Raw genomic sequence first — 19,562 nt, forward strand, 5'->3', positions numbered from 1 at the left:
AAGTGTGTCCGTTTTTTTGGCGGGGTCTACCTGGCAACCTTAGCGGGGGGGGGGGGTGGCTGCAAGGCTGGAGCACCAGCGCAGGCTCCCCTGGGAGGCAGGACCCCTCCTCCTGCCCCCCCCCCCGGTTTTAGGCCTTGGAGAATCACACCTTTCTCCTAAGCAGCTGGGTTCTGGGGCAGCCCTGTCACCTACGCTGTTGCTCAGTGAGAGTCGACAGCAAATCCTAAAAAGCAAACCTCGGGAGCCAGGTACAAAAACTAAACAAGTGAGGAAAACCATCCCCCGAATATTGGATATAAAACCTGCACGTGCCCAGCTCCCCCAGGCCCTGACGCTGCTCCTGTCCTTGGCTCCCCAGCGGGGCTGGGCTGCAGCCAGGCCGAGCCGGCTTGGGACGGCTGCGTGGGAAGTGCCCCTGGGACGTAGCGGGGGGGCTGTCTGCTCTGTAACCCGGGGTTCCCCTGCGCTGTGATGTGTGATTCCCACTGACTCACCCATGTGTGGATTGGCCCAGACGCCTGGTCCCAGCCTGAGCAGTTAGCAAAGCTCTTCCCAGGGGAGAGACAAAGGGAGGGAGGCAGAGACGAACATTTGGGGGGGGGGGCAGGGTCTGAGAGCGAGGCAGTTTCTGGCTGGGAAACATGAAGGGAACAGACTAAGCTGAGTGCTGAGGGGGGCAGTGGACCCCCTAACCCAAGGGGTCGGATGCATCCTGGCCCTGACTCCTGCAACCACATCACATCTATGCGGTGCTGTGTCGTGGAGAAGCAATAAATCCCCTTTGTTCTACTGGCTGGCGGAGTCTGTTCTTGCTGCTCCGGGGGTGCAGGGTCGGGGGCTCCCCGACGCGCCGTCACAGGTCGCGAGGGTCCAGAGTGCTGGGCAGGGCCGGTCCCTTGGCCGACCCCGAACTGGAAAGTAAACGCACGTTCCCCCACCGGGCGGAATCGGTCCCTACGATGTGGGCCGTGTGACGAGGAGCGCAAAGGCGGAAGGAGCCAGGGAGCTGAATAAACAGGCACCGGCCAAAGATATAGACCAATTTATTGATTATAGTCATTTTTTACACTCATAAATAATAAAAAGAAGCAATGCCAGTGGGAGGGGTTCACCTTTGCTGGGGGGGCAGGTTGGAGACCGAGTGCTCGCTGTGGGAGACGTGGGCAGGGCGAGGGCTGCAGGCAGCAAAGGGCCGGAGGCAGGTGGGGCCGGCAGAGGTGGAGGGAGGGTCTCGCGAGGGTGTAGAGGAGCAGGCTGAGGCATCCCCACCGCCCTATGGGGCAGGGAGAGCTTCCCCTCCAGACCTTGCAGGGCCAAAGCGAGGGTCTCTGCCCGCTGCACCGACAGGAAACGCCCAGGAAATCAGCCTCCTAAGCAATCTAAGGGCACGTCTACACAGCCGGGCTAAAGTGGAACGAAACTACACAACTTCAGCTACGTCAATGCTACGAGTAGCTCAGCTCGGCTTTTGGCGCTGTCTACGCAGCAGGAAGTGGAAGGAAGAGCCCTCTCCCTCCGACTTCCCTTGCTCCTCGTGAAACGATGGTCACCATGAGCCAGAGAGAGACGTCCTCCCGCTCGCGGTTATTTCGAAATCAAGGCTGGCGGCGCAGACGCGCACGATGTGATTTCGGAATAACGCTGCTGTGTAGATGCCTCCTCAAGGACTTTCCCTCCAAACTGCCCAGGGCTGGCCCACGACATTTTGGCACCTGAGGCGGGGAGCTCAAATGACGCCCCCATGCTCCCTCGCTTGGGCCAAAACTTTGAAAGGTCTCAATTCTGCCTTCTCCCTCTTCTACTCCTCTCGCGGCGCTGCTCTGCTATGCAGCCTCTGCACCGGCAACAGACGCAATTTTCTACACTCTGGGTCCTAGTGGCGCCCCCCACAGTCTGGCACCTGAGGCGGCTGCCTCAGTTTGCCTCATGGTAAGGCTGGCCCTGAAACTGCCACAGAGGCCAAACCAACACCCTGGCTGAGTGTCAGCCAGGGAGTAGCGGGAACTCCACTGCTCCACCTGCTCCGCGGGCACTCCTGAGGCGCTGAGCACTGTGGGCAGGGGAAGCGTCCGCGCCCTGAGAAGGCCGGTAAAGAGTCTCCTAATCTCCCCCTCCATGAGCCAGGAGGGACCCCTGACCTGACAGCGTCTCCTCAACTTCTCCCTCCCATCCGGGAAGGGCCGCTAGAGAGGAACAAGGAGCGTGGGGCTTCTTCGCAAAGCAGATGCCTCACGCCTGGAGGTAGAGAGGAGTGTCTAACCTCCAGGGCTGCCCCACAGACCCAGGGACAGCAGCTCTGACCCATGCTAACGGGTCTCTCAAAATGGCCGTGGATGTTGTTGGGGGAAGCTTTTGAGTTTCGAAGCACTTGGCTGTCGTAGGCAACCCCTGCTCAGTCCCGGGCCACCAGCAGCCCAGGGCGTGGGCCCTGGCCTCCCTTTCCTCCGGCCCTGTCTCAGGCTTTGCTCCCTAACCCTCAAATCCCCCCTTCTCTGCAGGGTTCCTCGGGCTCAGAGCCACACTCCAGGCCAGTAGAGCTGGAAGAGACCTCAAGGAGGTCGTCAAGTCCAGCCCCCTGCCCAAGGCAGGACCCATCGAGGGGCTCCGTGGCTCACCCGGGGTGGTCTTGCCTGTAAGCAGACCAGACCCACGCCAGCGCTGGCGGCTGGGCAGCCGGTCCCCTTCCTATCGTTACCAGGACGACCGGCTTCCAACGCCAAGCAGCCCAGAGCTGAAGCATCCTGAGCAAGGAGGCACCAAGGCCGGAGCAAACGTGTCCAAGGGAAGACGTGTCCCCCGTTCCCACTACGCAGCGAGCTGAAACCTCCAGCTCCGTAGGGCCCGGCTGGGGGCAGGCCTGTGCCCAGCAGGTAAGAAGTAGCGCGGGTAAGAACAGTGCTTGCGGGAAGGCTGGGTGTCTGAGCGCCGCTTCGGAGCAGCCTGTGTCTGGGGAGGGGAGGGGAGGGGAGGGAACAAACAGCAGGTTCAGAGAGTCATAACATCAGAGGGCAGAGCCCCAGAGGGTCCCGTTTCTGCCCCACCCCTGACCCGGCTCGGCGGGTGGTCAAGGCTAAAGACCGCACGGAGGCACGGCATGCGGCACAATCACACATTCCACCAGCGGCTGTTCTGCTCCGGCCGCACCGAGAGGTTTCTGTTCTGCGGAGAGCGCCGGTCCCATCGCACCAGGTCTGGGCCCACACCCGGAGGGGAAGGAGGAACAGCCAGCGTCTGTCAGAGCCTGGGCTGCTGGCCAGCGGTCCAAGGATAGGGCTTGCATCTTGCATCTCCTCTGCCTGCTTCCCCGGCAGCTCTTCCACGAGTCCAAGCTGGCTCCTACGCGAAGTGATGACTAACAAAACGTCCCCACCGATGCACGCACCGTGTGGCTGTGCCGCACGTGTCAGTAGGGGTAGCCCTTGCTGTACTGCTGGGGCGGGAGGCCCCCCAGGTCCTGGAGGTAAGCCGTGTTCTCGTCCAGGTGGGAGAGAGGGACGGTGTCCTCCTCGCTGATCTGCCGCTCAAACTCGGCTTTCAGGGCGGGCCGCTGATTGTCAGGGAAGGCCAGGGAGAAGAGCGCTTCCGGCTCGCACACAAATTTGTACACGTAGCGCTCGCCAGCCACCTGCAGGGAGACACGGCCAAGGCTGCAGTGTCTGTCCCTCTCGCTCGGCAGGCAGCCAGCTGCCCCCAACCAGTGACGGCATAAACGCCGACAGGCGGGCCCGAACCTGCGACCTCTAGAGCTCTGCAGCGTGAGCTAAAAGCCGGCCGGCTCCCAGCTGAGGCTGGAAAGCCAACTTTGAGGCTATAGAGCAAACTCGTTCTCCTACTCTGTAAGCGGTCTCAATGTCCCTCCACAGCACAATCATAGAATCATAGAATCAGAGGACTGGAAGGGACCTCGAGAGGTCATCTGTCCAGCCCCCCGTCCTCAAGGCAGGATCAAGCTCCGTCTACACCATCCCTGACAATGCCCCACACCCAGCAGCCGTGGGGGTCACACTCGCCCCATGGGCAGGTGAGTTGTTCAGTGGGGAAGGAGAGGGACCCCGCTGAGCTAGGAAAGGCTCTCGCGGCTCAGTGGGAGTTTTCACCACTTCATGGTGCGCTAGGGCCACTTGGAATAGCTGCAGGCCCAGTGATGCCATAACCTGCCGAGCAGGCTGGGGCTGTTGCTAGGCTAGGGGTGGGCAATCATTTTTTGCTGGGGGCCACTTCGGAAATTTTTGAAGTGGCCCCGGGCCACACAGGAAGGGGCGGGACATCAAGCAGAAGGGGCGGGGCCAAGACACTTCCGGGTTCCCTACCCCCAGCCAATGATTGATCTGGGGGTGAGGGAGTGTCTTTGCCCCCCTCCCCACATTCCCCCTAGATGCCCATGCCCCTGGCGTGGGAGGAGACTTCCCGCACTCCCCTGCCCCTAGGCCAATTAGGGCCTGGGGGGGGGGATCGCGCGAAGCCTCCTCCGCTCTGCCCCCGCCCTGTGAGCAGCGCACGGCGCTTCAAAGCTCCACGGGCGGCTGGCAGGGCGGGAGGAGGCTTCGTGTGCTCCCCCGCCCCCAAGCCCTAATTAGCCTGTGGGGGGGGGGAGCAGCAGGGCCTCTGCGGGCCAGATCCGGCAGGCCGGATTCAGCCCACGGAGGCTCTTTTGCCCACCCCCGTGCTAGGCACAGCTGTTCTCGGGGGGAGAGAGGGGGGCTGGAATCAGGGAGGGCCAAAAGAGCCTTTTAGCTGTCGGGATGGAGACCCGGGATGGAGACGAGAAGCAGGATTCCCCAGGGCTGATCTTCCATTGCTGGAATTGGGAGGTGACGGCGGAGGTGCCCGGCGCGCAAGGGCAGGGGCCACCATTAGCCTTTCTATAGCTCTAACGGCCTGGCCTTGCCGGCTCTCTCATGGGTGCCCTGAGCGTTGTTATTTCTGGGAGCGCCTGTGAGTAGGCAGGAAGAAACAGACCCTGCCCCAAGGGGAACACACTCTAGAGCTTTGGCCTCCCCCCAAAACTCTTCGCTTTGTCTGGCCTGGACAGGACTCCCCCTTGCTCCCCGGGGCAGGCGTACATGGAGGAAGCGTGACACCCCCCCCACCCCTCCCGGTGTCCGGATCCAGCTCCTTCACCCTGCCTCAGTGGGTTTCTTTGCTGCCTGCTCTGCGAATGGCAGGCCCCCGAGAAGGCTGCAGGGAAAGAAGAAACCTCAGGACATCAGGGGGGTTCAAAACTGGCCATGAGCCAGCCAGGGCCATCCCGAGGAGGGTGCAAGGCCTATGGCGACCCCCCCCCCCCCATCTCCAGTGGCCTAGGCACGAATCCCACACGGGCCCCAGCTCTGCTCCGCCCCTTCCCCAAGCTCCGCCCCTGAGCTGCTCCTCCCACCCCGGCTCCGCCCCTTTCTCCCTCCCCCAAGTTGGAGGCTTGCCGGGGGCTGGGTGCAGGGTGGCAGCAGGGGTCCCCAGAGCGGCCAGGCAGCTTGCTCCACTCCCCACCTCCCAGCCCACTGCGCCCTGCTTCTCCGTGGTGGTGGGAACTGGCGCACCGTGGGGTCCCGCCGCCGCTGAGCAGCTGAACGCAGCGGGCCGGAAGGGCGGGGCAGAATGGAGCAGCCTGCCAGGCCACTCCAGCTCCCGCAGCCCCAATTGATGTGGCGGGGGGGGACCCCTTGCTGCCGCCCCGTGCCTGGCCCGTCCATAGGACGGATGAGGCGGCCCCCAAAATCACGGGGCATGGGGACGCTGCTCTGAACTGTCCTAGGGAGTCAGCGAAGGCCTCCAATCACAAGCAAGACACGTGTCAGGGCAGGGCCTAGAACTTGGCTGCCCCTCGCCCACTGACCTTCTGCATGATGCCCTTCTCGTAATAGTAGCGAAGGGACCGGCTCAGCTTGTCGTAGTTCATGGCTGGCCGGTTCTTTTGGATACCCCACAGCCTGGCCACCTGCGGGACACAACAGCAGGGAAAGGAGCGCATGACACGCACGTGTGTGTGTGTGTGAGTGTGTGTGTGTGTGAGCTCCGTTCACACTGCCTCCTCAATCCCTCAGCATAGCGACAGGAAGCCAGGGGCTTGAGGGGGCTGGTAATCTTGGATTCTGAGTGGCGGATTAAATGGCCTCAAGTTACTGGAACTTGAAGGAACCTTGAGAAGTCACCAAGTCCAGTCCTCTGCCCTCAATGTTGGACCAAGCACCATCCCTGACAGGTGTGTGTCTAACTTGCTCTGAAACATCTGCAATGATGAAAATTCACCAGCCTCCCAAGGCGATTTATTCCAGTGCTTCACCACCCTGACAGTTAGGAAGTTTCTACTAATGTCCAACCTAAACCTCCTTCATTGCAATTTAAGCCCATTGCTCCTTGTCTTGTCATTGGAGGTTAAAGAGAATAATTTTTCTCCCTCCTGCTTGTAACACCCTTTTAGGTACTTGAAAACTGCTCTCCTGTCCCCTCTCAGTCTTCTCGTTTCCAGAGTAAACAAACCCAATTCTTTCAATCTTCTCTCCTAGGTGATGTTTTCTAGACTCGTAATCATTTTTGTTGCTCTTTTTGGGACCAGCTCCAATTTGTCCTCATCTTTTCTGAAATGCAGTGCCCAAAACTGGACATAACATTCCAGTTGAGGCCCAATCAGCGCAGAGTAGAGAGGGAGAATGACTTCTCGTGTCTTACTCACAACACACTTGTTAATGCAGCCCAGAATCATGTTCGCTTTTTTGCAACAGTGGCACATTGTTGACTCATGTTTAGCTTGAAGTCCACTGTGACCCCTAGGTCCCTTTCTGCCGGACTCCTTCCTAGACAGTCGATTCCCATTCTGTATGTGTGAAACTCATTGTTTTTCTCTAAGGGCATGTCTACATTAGGAAACTATTTTGAAATTACTTACATCGACTTAACTCCTGATTTAACAAAAACCAACTAGCATGTCCTCACTACGGAGAAGCTTCAAAATTAGTCTGAGGCAGGCTCCGTTAATGTGGATAATTCGTTCAAATTACTCTGGGGAATGGTTATTTCAAAATAGCAGCATCGGAGCCTCCACACTACCGCTGTTTCGAAAGGACTATTTCGAAATCTGTGTTATTCCTCGAGAAAAGCAGGAGTACCAATTTCAAAATAAGTGGCCCGTTATTTCGAAACAACAGGCTTGGTTGTGTGAACGCTCCGCTTATTAATTTGGCCAAAGGGGGGTTATTTTGAAATGAAGCCTTAAGGTATGTCTAGACTACATGGCTCCTACTAGTTTACCCGGCATAGTCAATGAAAAACTACTAGTTTACCCGGCATAGTCAATGAAAAACTACTAGTTTATCTGGCATAGTCAATGAAGCGGCATAAGTTTCACGAGGCATAAGGGATCACTCGGCAAAGGCTTCCCCAGCCGACAGATCCACGTCTAGACTGCTGCGCTGTGCCGGATCGGCTGATCGTCAGCACAGCCCAGCGGCCATGTTTATTTTAATGAAGCGGGGATTATTTAAATCCCCGCTTCATTGACTATGTCGGGTAAACTAGTTTACATGGCTCCATCGACGGAGCCATGTAGTCTAGACATACCCCTAGGCTGTGTCTAGACTGGCATGTTTTTCTGCAAAATCATGTGATTTTGCGGAAAAACTTGCCAGCTGTCTACACTGGCCGCTTGAATTTCCGCAAAAGCACTGATGATCTCCTGTAGAATCATCAGTGCTTTTCCGGAAATACTATGCTGCTCCTGTTCGGGCAAAAGTCTTTTTCCGAAAGACTTTTGCACAAAAGGGCCAGTGTAGACAGCATAGTACTGTTTTTCGCAAAAAAGCCCCGATCGCGAAAATGGCGATCGGGGCTTTTTTGCGGAAAACCGCGTCTAGATTGGCCACGGAAGCTTTTCCGCAAAAAGTGCTTTTGCGGAAAAGCATCCTGCCAATCTAGACGTGCTTTTCCGAAAATGCTTTTAACGGAAAACTTTTCCGTTAAAAGCATTTTCGGAAAATCATGCCAGTGTAGACGTAGCCCTAGTGTAGACCATGGCTAAGTGGAGTACTTTGCATTTGCCCTTGTTGAATTTTGCTCTGTTGACCTCAGATCATTTTTCTAGTTTGTCCCCATCATTTTGAATGATCATCCCATCCTCCAAAGCCCTTGCAACCTCTCCCAGCCTGGTATCATCTGCAAACTTAATGCATGGCAAAATGCAAAGTGCTTGGCTGTTTTAGCCGGTGCCTATATACTGGTGAGCCATGCCCATATGTCAGCACTGGAAAAGGGCCACTTCACCTGAAACCATCTTCAGCCTCGCAGGACGAGCACTAAGCTATTATACCAGCACGATGCTGAGAAAACACTTGCAAGCGAGTATTAATAGCGGAGTGACCCAGCAAAGTGACTCAGCCCATCTGCACTGCACATGTTCGTAAGAGGCTGGAGATGAGCTACAGCAGCCGCTAAACACAGCCATAAATCAGATCCAGACATTAATGGATGTTCCAGACACATCTCCCAGCTATTATCAGAGTTTATTGCTCTGTTTGGAACTTGGTGGCCCTAGAAGCGATCTCTCTGTTAATGGCACTTCGAATCCATCCATCCCTCGGCAAGGACATGGTTTCCCCCGGATTCTTTTTTCAAATGCGGTGAGCAGTGAGGCACGCCCCTGCCTCAGATCAGAGACCGTAATGGGCACTGACTGCGAGGCAGGTGGCACACACTCTGTGGGGACAGCGGCAGCCCAAACACAAAACCCCATGGTAAGAGGCCAACTGAGAGACCCACCCACGGCAGCTCCCTTTAGCAACTATGAGCCTCTAAGGAGTGAGCGATTGGAGGGGAAACCCATCTCCTGTATTGGGGACCCACTGACCCTGATTGTGCACCTGCTCGAATGTCGGGGATGGCCATCCTAAGAATGGGCTATTCAGGCACTCAGCTGCCATGGCCTCCTCCTTTAAAACCACAGCTCCAGTGGGGCCTCTTAAGGCAACTTGCAGCCCTAGATTCATAGAATCATAGAACACCTCGACTGGAAGGGACCTCGAGAGGTCATCAAGTCCAGTCCCCTGCCTTGCAGGAGCAAGCACCCTCTAGAGCACAGGGGAGGCGCAAGCGCTTTCAACTCCTGCTATTTAAAGGCCCCACCCCTTCCAGCTGAGGCCCCGCCCCTTCTGCTCGATGCCCCACCCCTCCTGTCAAGGTCCCGCCCCTTCTGGAGCAGCTCACAACCACTTCACAATTTTTTGAAGTGGACCCCCCCCCCCCTTCAAAAATTATTGCCCACCACTGATCTAGATCATTCCTGACAGGTGTCTGTCCAACCTGCTCAAAAATATCTCCAGTGATGGAGAGTCTACAACCTCCCTCTACAATTTATTCCAATGTTTAACCACCCTGATGGTCAGAAGACTTTACAGACATGTGCCAAAGGCCCCTGCCCCCAGGGATCCGCAGAATGAATCGTGCAACCTTGGGGCCCCTCTTGCTGCATGAGTAGAAGCTGAAGTGTTTTCACCTCCTCAGGCTCAATGAGTTTGAACTCCATCCCTCTGCCGGTCCAGGCGATGAAGTGGGAGTTGGTTGGATCATCCAGCAAAGCCACCAAGAACTGCCAGAGCTGTAGAGACCCTCTGCGCTGGTAGGGGGGCCCTTCCCGGTACCCGCCCACTTCCTGCTTGATGTCTCCTGCAGGGCAGAACAAACACAAAAGGTTTTGCTATGTCCCTTCATAAGAAGGGCCCTCTCCTGTCACCCATTCTCCAGAGATGGGTGCTAAAGGAACCAGCTGCCCTCTTAGGGCGTCTACACTAAGGAACAAGTCTCAGAGGGGTAGCCGTGTTAGTCTGGATCTGCAAAAGCGACAAGGAGTCCTGTGGCACCTTATAGACTAACAGTTGTATTGGAGAATAAGCTTTCGTGGGCATCTGACGAAGTCGGTCTTTGCCCACGAAAGCTAATGCTCCAATATACCCGTTAGTCTATAAGGTGCTACAGGACTCCTTGTCGATTTTACACGCGGGAACTATTTCAAAATAACTAAAATCAATTTAATAACTCCCGATTTAACAAAATCGAACTCGCGTGTCCGCACGACGGGGAAGCCTCGCGATTAGTCGGCGGCAGGCTCCGTTCATGTGGGTGCTCTACCTCAACAGGAAGCCCTGGGGAGTAATTTGTTCCAATTACGCTGGGGAGCCGTCATTTCAAAATAGCAGCCCCGGAGTGTCCACACGACCGCTCTTTCGAAATAACGAGTTCGAAGTTAGCGGTATTCCTCGAGAAAAGCAGGAGTTATTTCGAAATAACGGGCTTGCTTGTGTGGACTCTCCGCTTATCGATTCGACTGAACGGGGGTTATTTTGAAATAAAGCCGTAGTATAGAACAGGGCTTAGAGAACTCAGCACAACTAGAGTTTTAGACCAAATGTGCCTTTGCCCCCCGAGCTTGACTGCCCCCTTCCAAGACTGTCACCCTACTGATCACCAGCAACTCCTCGAGAACTGCTCACGTGCAGCCGTCCCAGCTGGCTGGTGCCCAGGATCTAAGCCTGTTAAGTAATCTCCCCCTCTAATGTCCACAAAGGCAGGGCTGGCCCGGGGGCTTCCAGTGGGGGAGGATGAATCCCCCATGGGATGCGGAGAGAGGCTGAGAAATGCAGGTACCAGGATTCTGGGCAGATGCAGGGCCCGGTTCCTGGCACGAAGTGGTGACCCAGGGAGGGTGAAGGCTGCCTGTCAGGACTGTGCATGAGTTCAGGTTAGACACGCTGCCGCCTGGCCACAGAGGGATCCTGACAACGCTGCAGTGGCTCTAGGGGGGCCTGGGTGGAACGACTGGTAACTAGTGTTCCCTGTAAGCTGAGCACTTGGGAGAGATTCCAGTGCAGCCCAATTGATTAGCAGAGCCCCCAAAGCCTCCAGTCTGTGTTTCGATTAGTGGTGCACATATCTTGGTGCACATAACAAAATTGATTCCACCTGAAATGGATAAATTAGAGGGAACAGCACTGGTAACAACAGCTGGGTTGGGGCGGCTGTGCTCAGCTGGCACTAGCAACCGGGCTGTGACCTTGGCAAGAGGGTTTCCTGAAAAGTCCGCCTGCTGCGAGGAAAATGCAGAAACCGAGCACCCCGGAAGCCCCAGAGCAGGCATGTCTCGTACAGCCAGGTGCAGTGGCACCGAAGGGAGAGGCTCACGCGTAAGGCAAGCAGAGCCGGTCGTGTGAGGACGCCGGCTCACATGGCCACACAGGGGAAACCTCATCCGACCCCAAGCCTGGGAAGACACCCGGATTTCTCCCTGACCTTCGAACTTCTCCGGGACGACACAGACATCATCAGCAAACGGCCTCATCGGCTTGTGGTAGAAGCCTGGAAGAGACAGCCGCAGGGGCAATCAGAGAACACAGCCATGCGGCCGTCTGGCATGAGGCCCTTTGCAGGAGCAGATGCAGAAGCGACAGTGCCGTGGGGGGGTTCTTACCTACTGTCCCTTCGGGGTTTGAGTGGCTCGGGTACCCCTCCGCGGTCATGTACATGGAAGGACAGCCAGGAACATCTACAGAACGATCAACACACACGTCACTGCTAGGCACAAAGCCCCTCAGGGCAGCCCTGCTTGTCAGACGAGGCCAGGCCCTCAGGGCCAAAAGCAGCCAGGCCAGTCAAGAATCTAGATCCCATCTTAGCTCCCGCCCATTCTCGGGCTTGTCCTCTCGCCACGTTTCCAGTAGCCACGGATTAAAGGGATGTACGCTTACGACACCACACAAAGCAGTTTTCTTCCAGGATGACCTGGACAGCTGGTGAAGGCACATCTGGGGAAGGCAGCCGAAGCCCCGCCCCTTCTTCCCAAAACCACACCCCTTTTCCGAGATCGTGCCCTTTCACAACCTTCCCCCCCACCTCCAAGCCCTGCTCAACCCCAACTGAAGGTGAGTCTTAGAGAGTGTTTCTCAACCTTTTTTTATAAAGTACCCCCTTTACAAAAAAAAAGATTGTAAGTACCCCCAGTACCTACAGTTTTCAGACACACACAAAAATTTTCTACCATTGCAACACATTTGTTTAAACAACTTAATCGGAGCCAGGCGGGCGATGAAATTTTTGGGTGCAAAAAGTACAAAAATAATAAAGCGCTGTAAAACTTCAAACAAAAACTCAGTTTTCTCCAAATTTCAGTTGTGTTCATGTACCCCCCTCAGACTTCTCTCAAGTACCCATAAGGCAGTGGTTCTCAACTCGTTTCAGTCCACGGACCACCAGGCCAATCAAAAAATTTTTGTGGATCACCCCCAGCACATGTAGCACAGGACGAACGACACAGCAACCACTCAGCACGACGGCAGCAGCTACACTGACGCTCAGAGCGTCAGATGGAAGTTACTGGCAACATAACGCGGTTGCGTCCTAGGTGGATGACGGTGTAAAACAGCCTAATGGCGGCGCCTACTCACACCGTGTGACTTTGGACCATGTTCCTGTGGACCACATTCCTGTGGACCACCAAAAAAGTCACCATGGACCACTAGTTGAGAACCACAGCTCTAAGAGTACTCGTACCACTGGTTGGAAAACACTGGTCTAGACTACAGGGGTTTTTTCCAGAAAAACTGCCATTTTTCTGAAAAAACTTCATCTCCGTCCATGCTGCAATCACATTCTTTCGAAAGAAAATCAAAAGAACGCAGGGGTTTTCCGACACGGGTAAACCTCGTTCTGTGAGGAAGAACGCTTTTTCTGAAAGAACTCTTTCAGAAAAAGGTAGGTGTGGAGACAGAAGAGGGAGTTTTTTGGAAAGAAGAGGCCTCCAGGAAAAAGCACAGGTGCCCTGGTGGCCATTCCGCCCATACTAATCAGCCACTGGGAAGCTAAGATGCCACATGGTGTGGTGCTAGCCCCTCACAGGTGGCTATTTCCCTTTCATTTAAGGCTCAGGGTGATGACACACCGGGCTGCATTGAGTGTTACAGACCGGAGGGCTGACAATTGCCAGGCCGCTGGGCAAAGTGAGGTGGGGAGTCTAGCGTTGTGCTCCCAGTGGTGTTGGGGGCCTTGGGTGGAAGGGGCAAGGCCGGAGCATCCAGCTCTCAGCACTGCCCATGCCTCCCCCACCCCCACCCGACCCCGAGTCACCCGGAGCACACAGCCCGGGGCTCCGGCGGCGAGTTAAAGGTCCTGGCGCTCTGGCTGCTGCTGCTGCCATAGGGATGTCGCCGGGAGTCCCAGGCCCTTCTGAATCTCTGCATCCTGGGGCAGCCGCCCCCTTTGCCTCTCTCTGTCGGCAGGACTGGTTACAGGGGAAGGGGGAGTTATGGGCAGCCATGGCCGGCAGGGCCCCATGCTACCACAGGCCCTCTGTCTCAGGTGTAGTGTGGCCGGCTCTTGGGCCCCCCCGGGTTAATGAGAGAGAGCTGCATGCAAAGATGGGCAGCTTGGGTGAGCAGCAGAGAAAGGAAGAAGGGAAAACCCAGGCGGGTGCACAGGTTAGCAGTTTTTAAGGGTTCCACGCAGCCCATACAGCCTGCCCGGTGACTGTAACCCAGGGGTTGTCAAACGACGGAGCGTGACCCAGCGCTGGGGCGCTGCAGGGGGTCCAGTGAGCAGTGGGGGCACTAAGGCAGCTCCCTGCCTGTCCTGGCCCCGCAGGCCGCGCCTCAGAAGCAGCTGGCAACAGGATCGCCTCCTGGGGGAGAGAGCTTCGCCCACTGCCCTGCCCCGAGCACTCGCTCCACACTCCCACCAGGTGGGAATCTGCCCCCGACTGCCTCTGGGGCGCAGCCTGGTCTGCGGTGCCAGGAGAGGCAGGAAGCCGCCTTAGCCCCCCTGCCCCACTGACTGGGAGCCATTCAAAGTAAGCCCCTCCTGCCTTCACCTCCCCAAAGCTGCAGCCCCCTCCTATACCCCAAAGCTCCCACCCTCGGCCCCACCCTGGAGCCCACGCTCTGGTCAAATTATGCTGGGTCACAGCATTAACGATTTTCTTTAATTGGGGCACGAGAAAAAAGTTTGAACCCTCCCGCTCTAGCATCTATGCTTCTTTCCCAGCCCCGGCCAGAACGGGGAAAGTCACTGGCCGCTTTCTCAGGTTACTTCTGTCCTCTCGCTTAATGCACTTGCCATCCGCGCTGTGTCGCTGATGCCAAGGGCCGGGGAACACGGAGCTGACTGCAGGCAGCCGGGCCGGTTCTGACAGGCCTACGCGAGTCTCCCGAAAGCCCTTCTCCTGGAAGCAGGGAGGAGACAGTCGGGCGTAGTGTCTGCATGGCCGGCACAGAGATCCACTCAGAGCTCCCGAGGGAGATTTGATGGAATGTATGGTTACTCGGGAAAACCTGGCCAAAGTGGCCATTAACACGCCGGGAGAGTGGGAGTAGCCTTCTTCAGGGGGTGATTGCTCTCAGGGGACCCTGGCAACATGGGGCCACTCCCTGCGCAGGAGTCGGATGGAAAATAAGATTTTTACTGAGAGAAACCAATGTCATTTCCTGACGGGTTAGGTTCCCTTTGGAGATTGTTAATACATATTTCTATAGCGCTGCTGTAGCCCAGTGGTTTTTAAACGACGGGTTGTTTCCTGGTGCTGGGGGGTGGAACGTCGGGCACTGGAGGGGGATCGGGTGAGCAGTGGGGGTGTTCTAGGGGTGCCCCAGAAGTGGCCGGCAGCAAGCCCCGCTCCTGGAGGGTGGGGGAGTGCCCAGGGCTCCCTGCACTGGCCCTGCCCCGCGCACTAGCTCCGCACTCTCCTTGGCTGGAAACCTGCTGCTGGCTACTTCTGGGGCGCAGCCTGGTCTGCAGTGCCAGGAGAGGCAGGAAGCTGCCTTAGCCCCCCTGCACCACTGACCGGGAGCCCCTCAAGATAAGCCCCCTCTTGCCCAAGCCCTGATCCCCCCAAAGCCGGAGCCCCCTCTTACACCTAGAGCTCCCATCCTCAGCCCCACCCCGGAGCCCACGCTCCAGTCAAATTCGGTCAGGTCGCGGCATCAACGCTTTTCTTCAACTGGGTCATGAGGAAAAAAAAAAAAAGCTTGCAACCCCCAGCTGCACCCCACACACCTGGGCGTGGTGCACGGCCCCATCTAGTGGCCCCGAGCCCTCTTACAGGGAGACGAATGAGTCTACTCAACAATGTGAGCTCAAAGCCAGGCTCCCCAGTTCTCCCGTTTGGGGTTAGCCTACACGGAAGAGCTTTGCTCCTCAGAACAAGGCCGGTTTCTCTTGCCACACAACCTCCCAGCCGGGAAGCCGTCTCATGGTCCCCGACTCGCTCCAGGCAGCCAGCCAGCCACACACCGGCTCATGTTACCCGCCACTGGCTGAGGTCAGCGGCCGATGAAAAGAAAGCACGTGGTGAAAGCCGACACCACCGCCTGCCCCACTGGGAGCACCGCTGGCTCCTGCCCCAGCCCTCCATTTTGTGAATGGAATTCCTCCGACTCCATTCAGAGGGAGGCGAGCGAGCTGCAGGGCGGGCGCCCGGTTCAAGGTTATGTAACGCAATCCCTGGCGCGGGGAGGAGCGCGCCGGCTCCCCTGGCGTTTGAAGGTCACTGGTGCTGCAGAGACCGCGGTGCGTTTGCTGTCCCAGCTCCAGCCCTGCGGCTGCTGTCGACAAAGGGATTTTTGTGCAACTTCTGCATGGCTCAGCCTTGTGTGACACGGCAGAGAGCGGAAGGGAGCGCAGGAGAGCTTGCCGCAAGCACACCAGCGGCAGGACTGGCCTTCCTCAGATCTGAACATGCAGCTGTGTGGGGCACCTGAAAATTTGGGGCACCCCTGGGTCTTAATGCCCAGCCTCCAGCCTCTTCCCACCCCTGTTCTGTGGCTTCACTTCCTCTGGTGAGGACCTACCTAACTTAAAAGGGAAAAGCCTGCCAGAGCTATTAGCAGACACCGAGCCGGTGAAAGAGCCATTCAAGTGGCAAGGAAACCGTTTACCAGACATTTGCCAACCCCAGGTATAGACAGTCAGTTTCTGAATCTACTTGGGTGGTCTACAGGATCTCTGTTTGAAAGTTGCTTTAAAAATATGATATGAGTGTGTTGGTGAAGCTTATCAACTGACAGCTGTAAAAAAAGTCATCCCCACCCCCAGGCTGTCGGCGGGCATAGGGACACTAGGGATGTCACCGGTTACACGGTTAACTGGTTAACCAGTTAGCATCGCCCTCGGTAGGTGATGCTTACCAGTCACCGGTTAACGGGCGGCCCGAGGGTGGGGGGCCTATTCCAGCCCGGCCAATCCTGTTTAAGCAGTTAACCGATTACACATAACATTTTATGTCCCCAAGGGACACCAGTTTAATAGTACTGCAGAGGGCCCCATAAAGACTGTCCCGACCATAGGTGCTGGAACTAGGGGGGCAGCCTCACTCCCCCAGTGTGACGTGGTTTCCATCATACACTGGACTTGCAGTTTGGTTCTGTGGTTCTCAGCACCCCCACTATGCAATCGGTTCCAGCGCCCTGGCACGCACCAGCCCTGGGTGCGAAACCGCTGTCTACGGAGCCCCCTTTGCTATGCCCTCTCGCCACTGCTGTCCCCTGGGTGGCCAAAGCTCTTCTTCCGAGCTCAGAAATCACCTGTCCTCCCTTTGGGGTGGGGAACATGTCATCTGGCTGTCAGGGCCTGCTGCACGGAGCTTACCGACACGTCTCTCATGTCGGGGTTCCTAGCAGCCTCCCACCGGTGCAGGTTCTGAACACCTTCCAGGCAAAATCAAGAGCCACTGGAGTCACTAACAAATCTCCCGTCTCCTGAGTGGCATTTGAAGCACCTTTCCCAGACCCGGGGAAGAGCTCTGAGTAGCTCAAAAGTCTGCCTCGGTCACCAGGAGAAGTTGTTCCAGTAAAAGATACGATGTCGCCTGCCTTGTCGCAGGAACAAGGGGACAAAGGAAGCTGTTAAGATGCAATCCAGCATGGATTTTTTTTTACACAATGCATACTTAGCCTGTGGAACTCACTGCCACATGATATTTTGAGGCCAACAGCTGGCTGGGATTTGACATGTATGTGACTCATGAGACTATCCAGAGTTACATTAAAATGAATATTTCTAAGGGCATTAAATATATCCTCCTTGAAGTGCCTGAGGCTAAGGGCAGTTTATACCATGACTGTCCATTATAGGGTGTCTTTCTTTGCTTGCCAAAGTTGGGCACAGCTGAATACAACAGCCAGACTAGATGGAGGCCTCTAGGTTGGTCTGGTTTAGCAGTTCATATATTGTGGGGTGAGGAACACACACAGAGCCAGGTCTACACTAGACTGGAAGACTGGGTTAAAGTACGCAGCTCCAGCTAAGTATAATACATAGTTGGAGTCAGCATGCATTAAGCTGAGCTTGGCACTGTCTTCACAGAGGGAGGCCAATGGGAGCAAAGGCTTCTGTTGGTTTCTCTTACTCCGTGGGAGTGCCAGAAGTACCAGCGCCGACCGGAGCGGCCCTCAGCATTTGATTTAGCAGGTCTTAACTAGACCCGTTAAATCAAATGCCAGAAGATAGATTTCCAGCGCGGCATGCAAAGAAGTGGCCATAGAGTGCCCTTCCTCACTGTGTGTTGTCAGTGCCCTTCTTTGCTGCATGTTGTCACTTATTCATTCGCTTTGGGGACTCTGGATTAGTGGTGGCGCATTGCTGAGGATCAGAAGACCCTGGATTCTTCACGGAAGCAGAGAAACCAGATGTGATTCACGCTGCCCATGGACAGCTCGGGGTCCGGAGGAACGGGCTTCTTCTTTGGAAGACTCACCCTTGGTATCCAATCAGCACGTGACTTAAAATGCATCTAAAAAGCCAGAGTCGTGTTTGCTGTTCCTAGATCCATCAAGAGGGGGTTAGTGTAGCCTGGCCGGCTGCCAAAGCATTTCGGCAGACTGCAAGAGTCAGAGTCCTACTGGGAAGCATTTGCTGATCTTTCTAAGGAAGCCAAAGTGATTATTCATTGTTGTTCGTTAGCAGGCAGAGGAGGGGCATGGCTCAAAGGCTGTTTATGGGCCTGGAACTTTTTCCTGTGGCCTCGGGGACCGTAGTCAGCCTGCCAGGCACTTCCACGACCCCTTCCACAAGTGGCTCACTATGGACCCGACCCTGCACTGCGGACGGAATTTCGCCCATTGAGCGCAGTGGCGCAGGATTACCCTGCCCCTGCAGGGTTGTGGACAGCCAGAACCGGCTGGGAGGCTGAGCAGGCAGGACTGAAGGTGGGGGGAGGTCCAGAGAGTCTGTGGAAAGTCCTCTGTAATAGGCCGACTAAGGCCGGGCAGTGAGATGACGCCTTCCTGGCCTCCATCTTGAGCCCCTTCGCCGCTTCAGACTGTCCATAACAGACTAGTAACCAACAGGCCTTGCTGGGCAGTAGCCTCCAGACCCCCTGGGACACTAGTGACATGGAAGAGAGGACCGAGGGGCCACGTGTCCCCCAAATGCTGTGGACAGGAGCGACTGCAGAAGGAATTGGGTCCCCTTGCACTCACCAGCGGGGGGAACAGGGTGCGTGGAGCAATGTGGCTCTGCTCCCCGACTGCCAGGAAACAGAGTCAGGGGAGCAGGGTGGGGCTGCGTTACTCCACTCCCCCCTGCCACTGTTGGTGAGTGCAGGGGGCCCGACCTCTGCTGCTGGTGCCAGACTCCCCCAACTAGTCCCCTGGGCAATGGGGGAGGGGCTTGGGGAAAGAGGCGGAGCAAGGGCAGGGGCGGGGCCTAGAGTGGAGGGGGAGTTATCACGCCCTTCCCCTGGTGGCACAGGGAGGAGACACAAGAGGGGAGTGGTCACATGGCTGGTGCTCCCCCCCCCCCCCGTGTCCTTCCTTCTCAGTCGCCCCTGCCGCGGAGGCAGGCAATGTGTGGATGTGCAGCCCCCCCTCCCCCTCCCCGTCCCCCGCACAGCAGGGACCAGAACCCGGAGGCACCATTCAAAGAGAAATAACCCACGAACCACATCCATTCCTTCTGGGCAGCTGCAGCTGGGGGATTCCCCAGCAGCCTGGAAAGTCTGATTCATCCCCTCCCAGAGCTCGAGGCTAGACGACGTGATCCGGATTGTCTAGCCTGCCCCCCTCTCTACTGCAGGCCTCATCCAGAAATTTCTGCATCCGACCTGTAAACGCTGGTTGAGCGGGAGCCGACGCAAAGACTCGACAGGGCGGAGACTCCACCAGGGCCCTTGGGAAATTGTTTCAGGGCTTCCCCGCCCGTCCTAATAAAAATGGGTGTCCGATTCCCCGGGGGCAAGCGTCTAATTTCAGCTTCTGTGGGCCCCGTTCTGCCTTTTCCGGCTAACGAGCCATTGACTGTCAGTGACGTCTTCTCTGGGCAGGGCGGTGGCGCTGGGGATCAAGTCACTTCTTCACCTTCACTTGGACCAGCTCACGCAAAGAGGCTTCCAAAGCGTCTCCCTCCAAGGCAGAGCTGGGCAAGATGCGGACCGGGGGCCAGATGCTGCCCCCTAACACTTCGATCCGGCCCACAGGCTGCATCTGGCCGCTTTCTGCACCGAACTTCCAGGCGGTGGCTCAGGCAGCAGGATCTGATTTATATGGCTCACTGTCGTGGCGCTATCATGGCAGGGCCTGGAGCTGCGATCCCTTTAA

General features: G+C 56.6%; 1 protein-coding gene across 9 annotated transcripts in view; it reads right to left on the bottom strand.

The window, feature by feature from the left end:
* Positions 1-1,029: 1,029 nt before the first annotated feature.
* The window catches only part of ETV4 (ETS variant transcription factor 4), a 64,966-nt gene continuing 46,433 nt past the window's right edge, over positions 1,030-19,562 (bottom strand). For 6 of the 9 annotated variants that reach the window (XM_075911130.2, XM_075911129.2, XM_075911128.2 and 3 more), the window contains 5 exons: positions 11,453-11,527; positions 11,167-11,340; positions 9,485-9,654; positions 5,837-5,938; positions 1,030-3,628 (listed from right to left, as the gene is read on the bottom strand). In XM_075911130.2, coding sequence (XP_075767245.1) covers positions 3,407-3,628; positions 5,837-5,938; positions 9,485-9,654; positions 11,167-11,340; positions 11,453-11,527 — 743 coding nt within the window. In that variant the 3' untranslated portion in view covers positions 1,030-3,406. The remainder of the gene's footprint in view (positions 3,629-5,836; positions 5,939-9,484; positions 9,655-11,166; positions 11,341-11,452; positions 11,528-19,562) is intronic. The other 3 variants (XM_075911133.2, XM_075911132.2, XM_089773952.1) reach the window with 1 other exon arrangement.

The sequence above is a fragment of the Pelodiscus sinensis genome, chromosome 29 (genome assembly GCF_052426305.1).
Source record: "Pelodiscus sinensis isolate ZL-2025 chromosome 29, ASM5242630v1, whole genome shotgun sequence".
Lineage (NCBI taxonomy): Eukaryota > Metazoa > Chordata > Testudines > Trionychidae > Pelodiscus > Pelodiscus sinensis.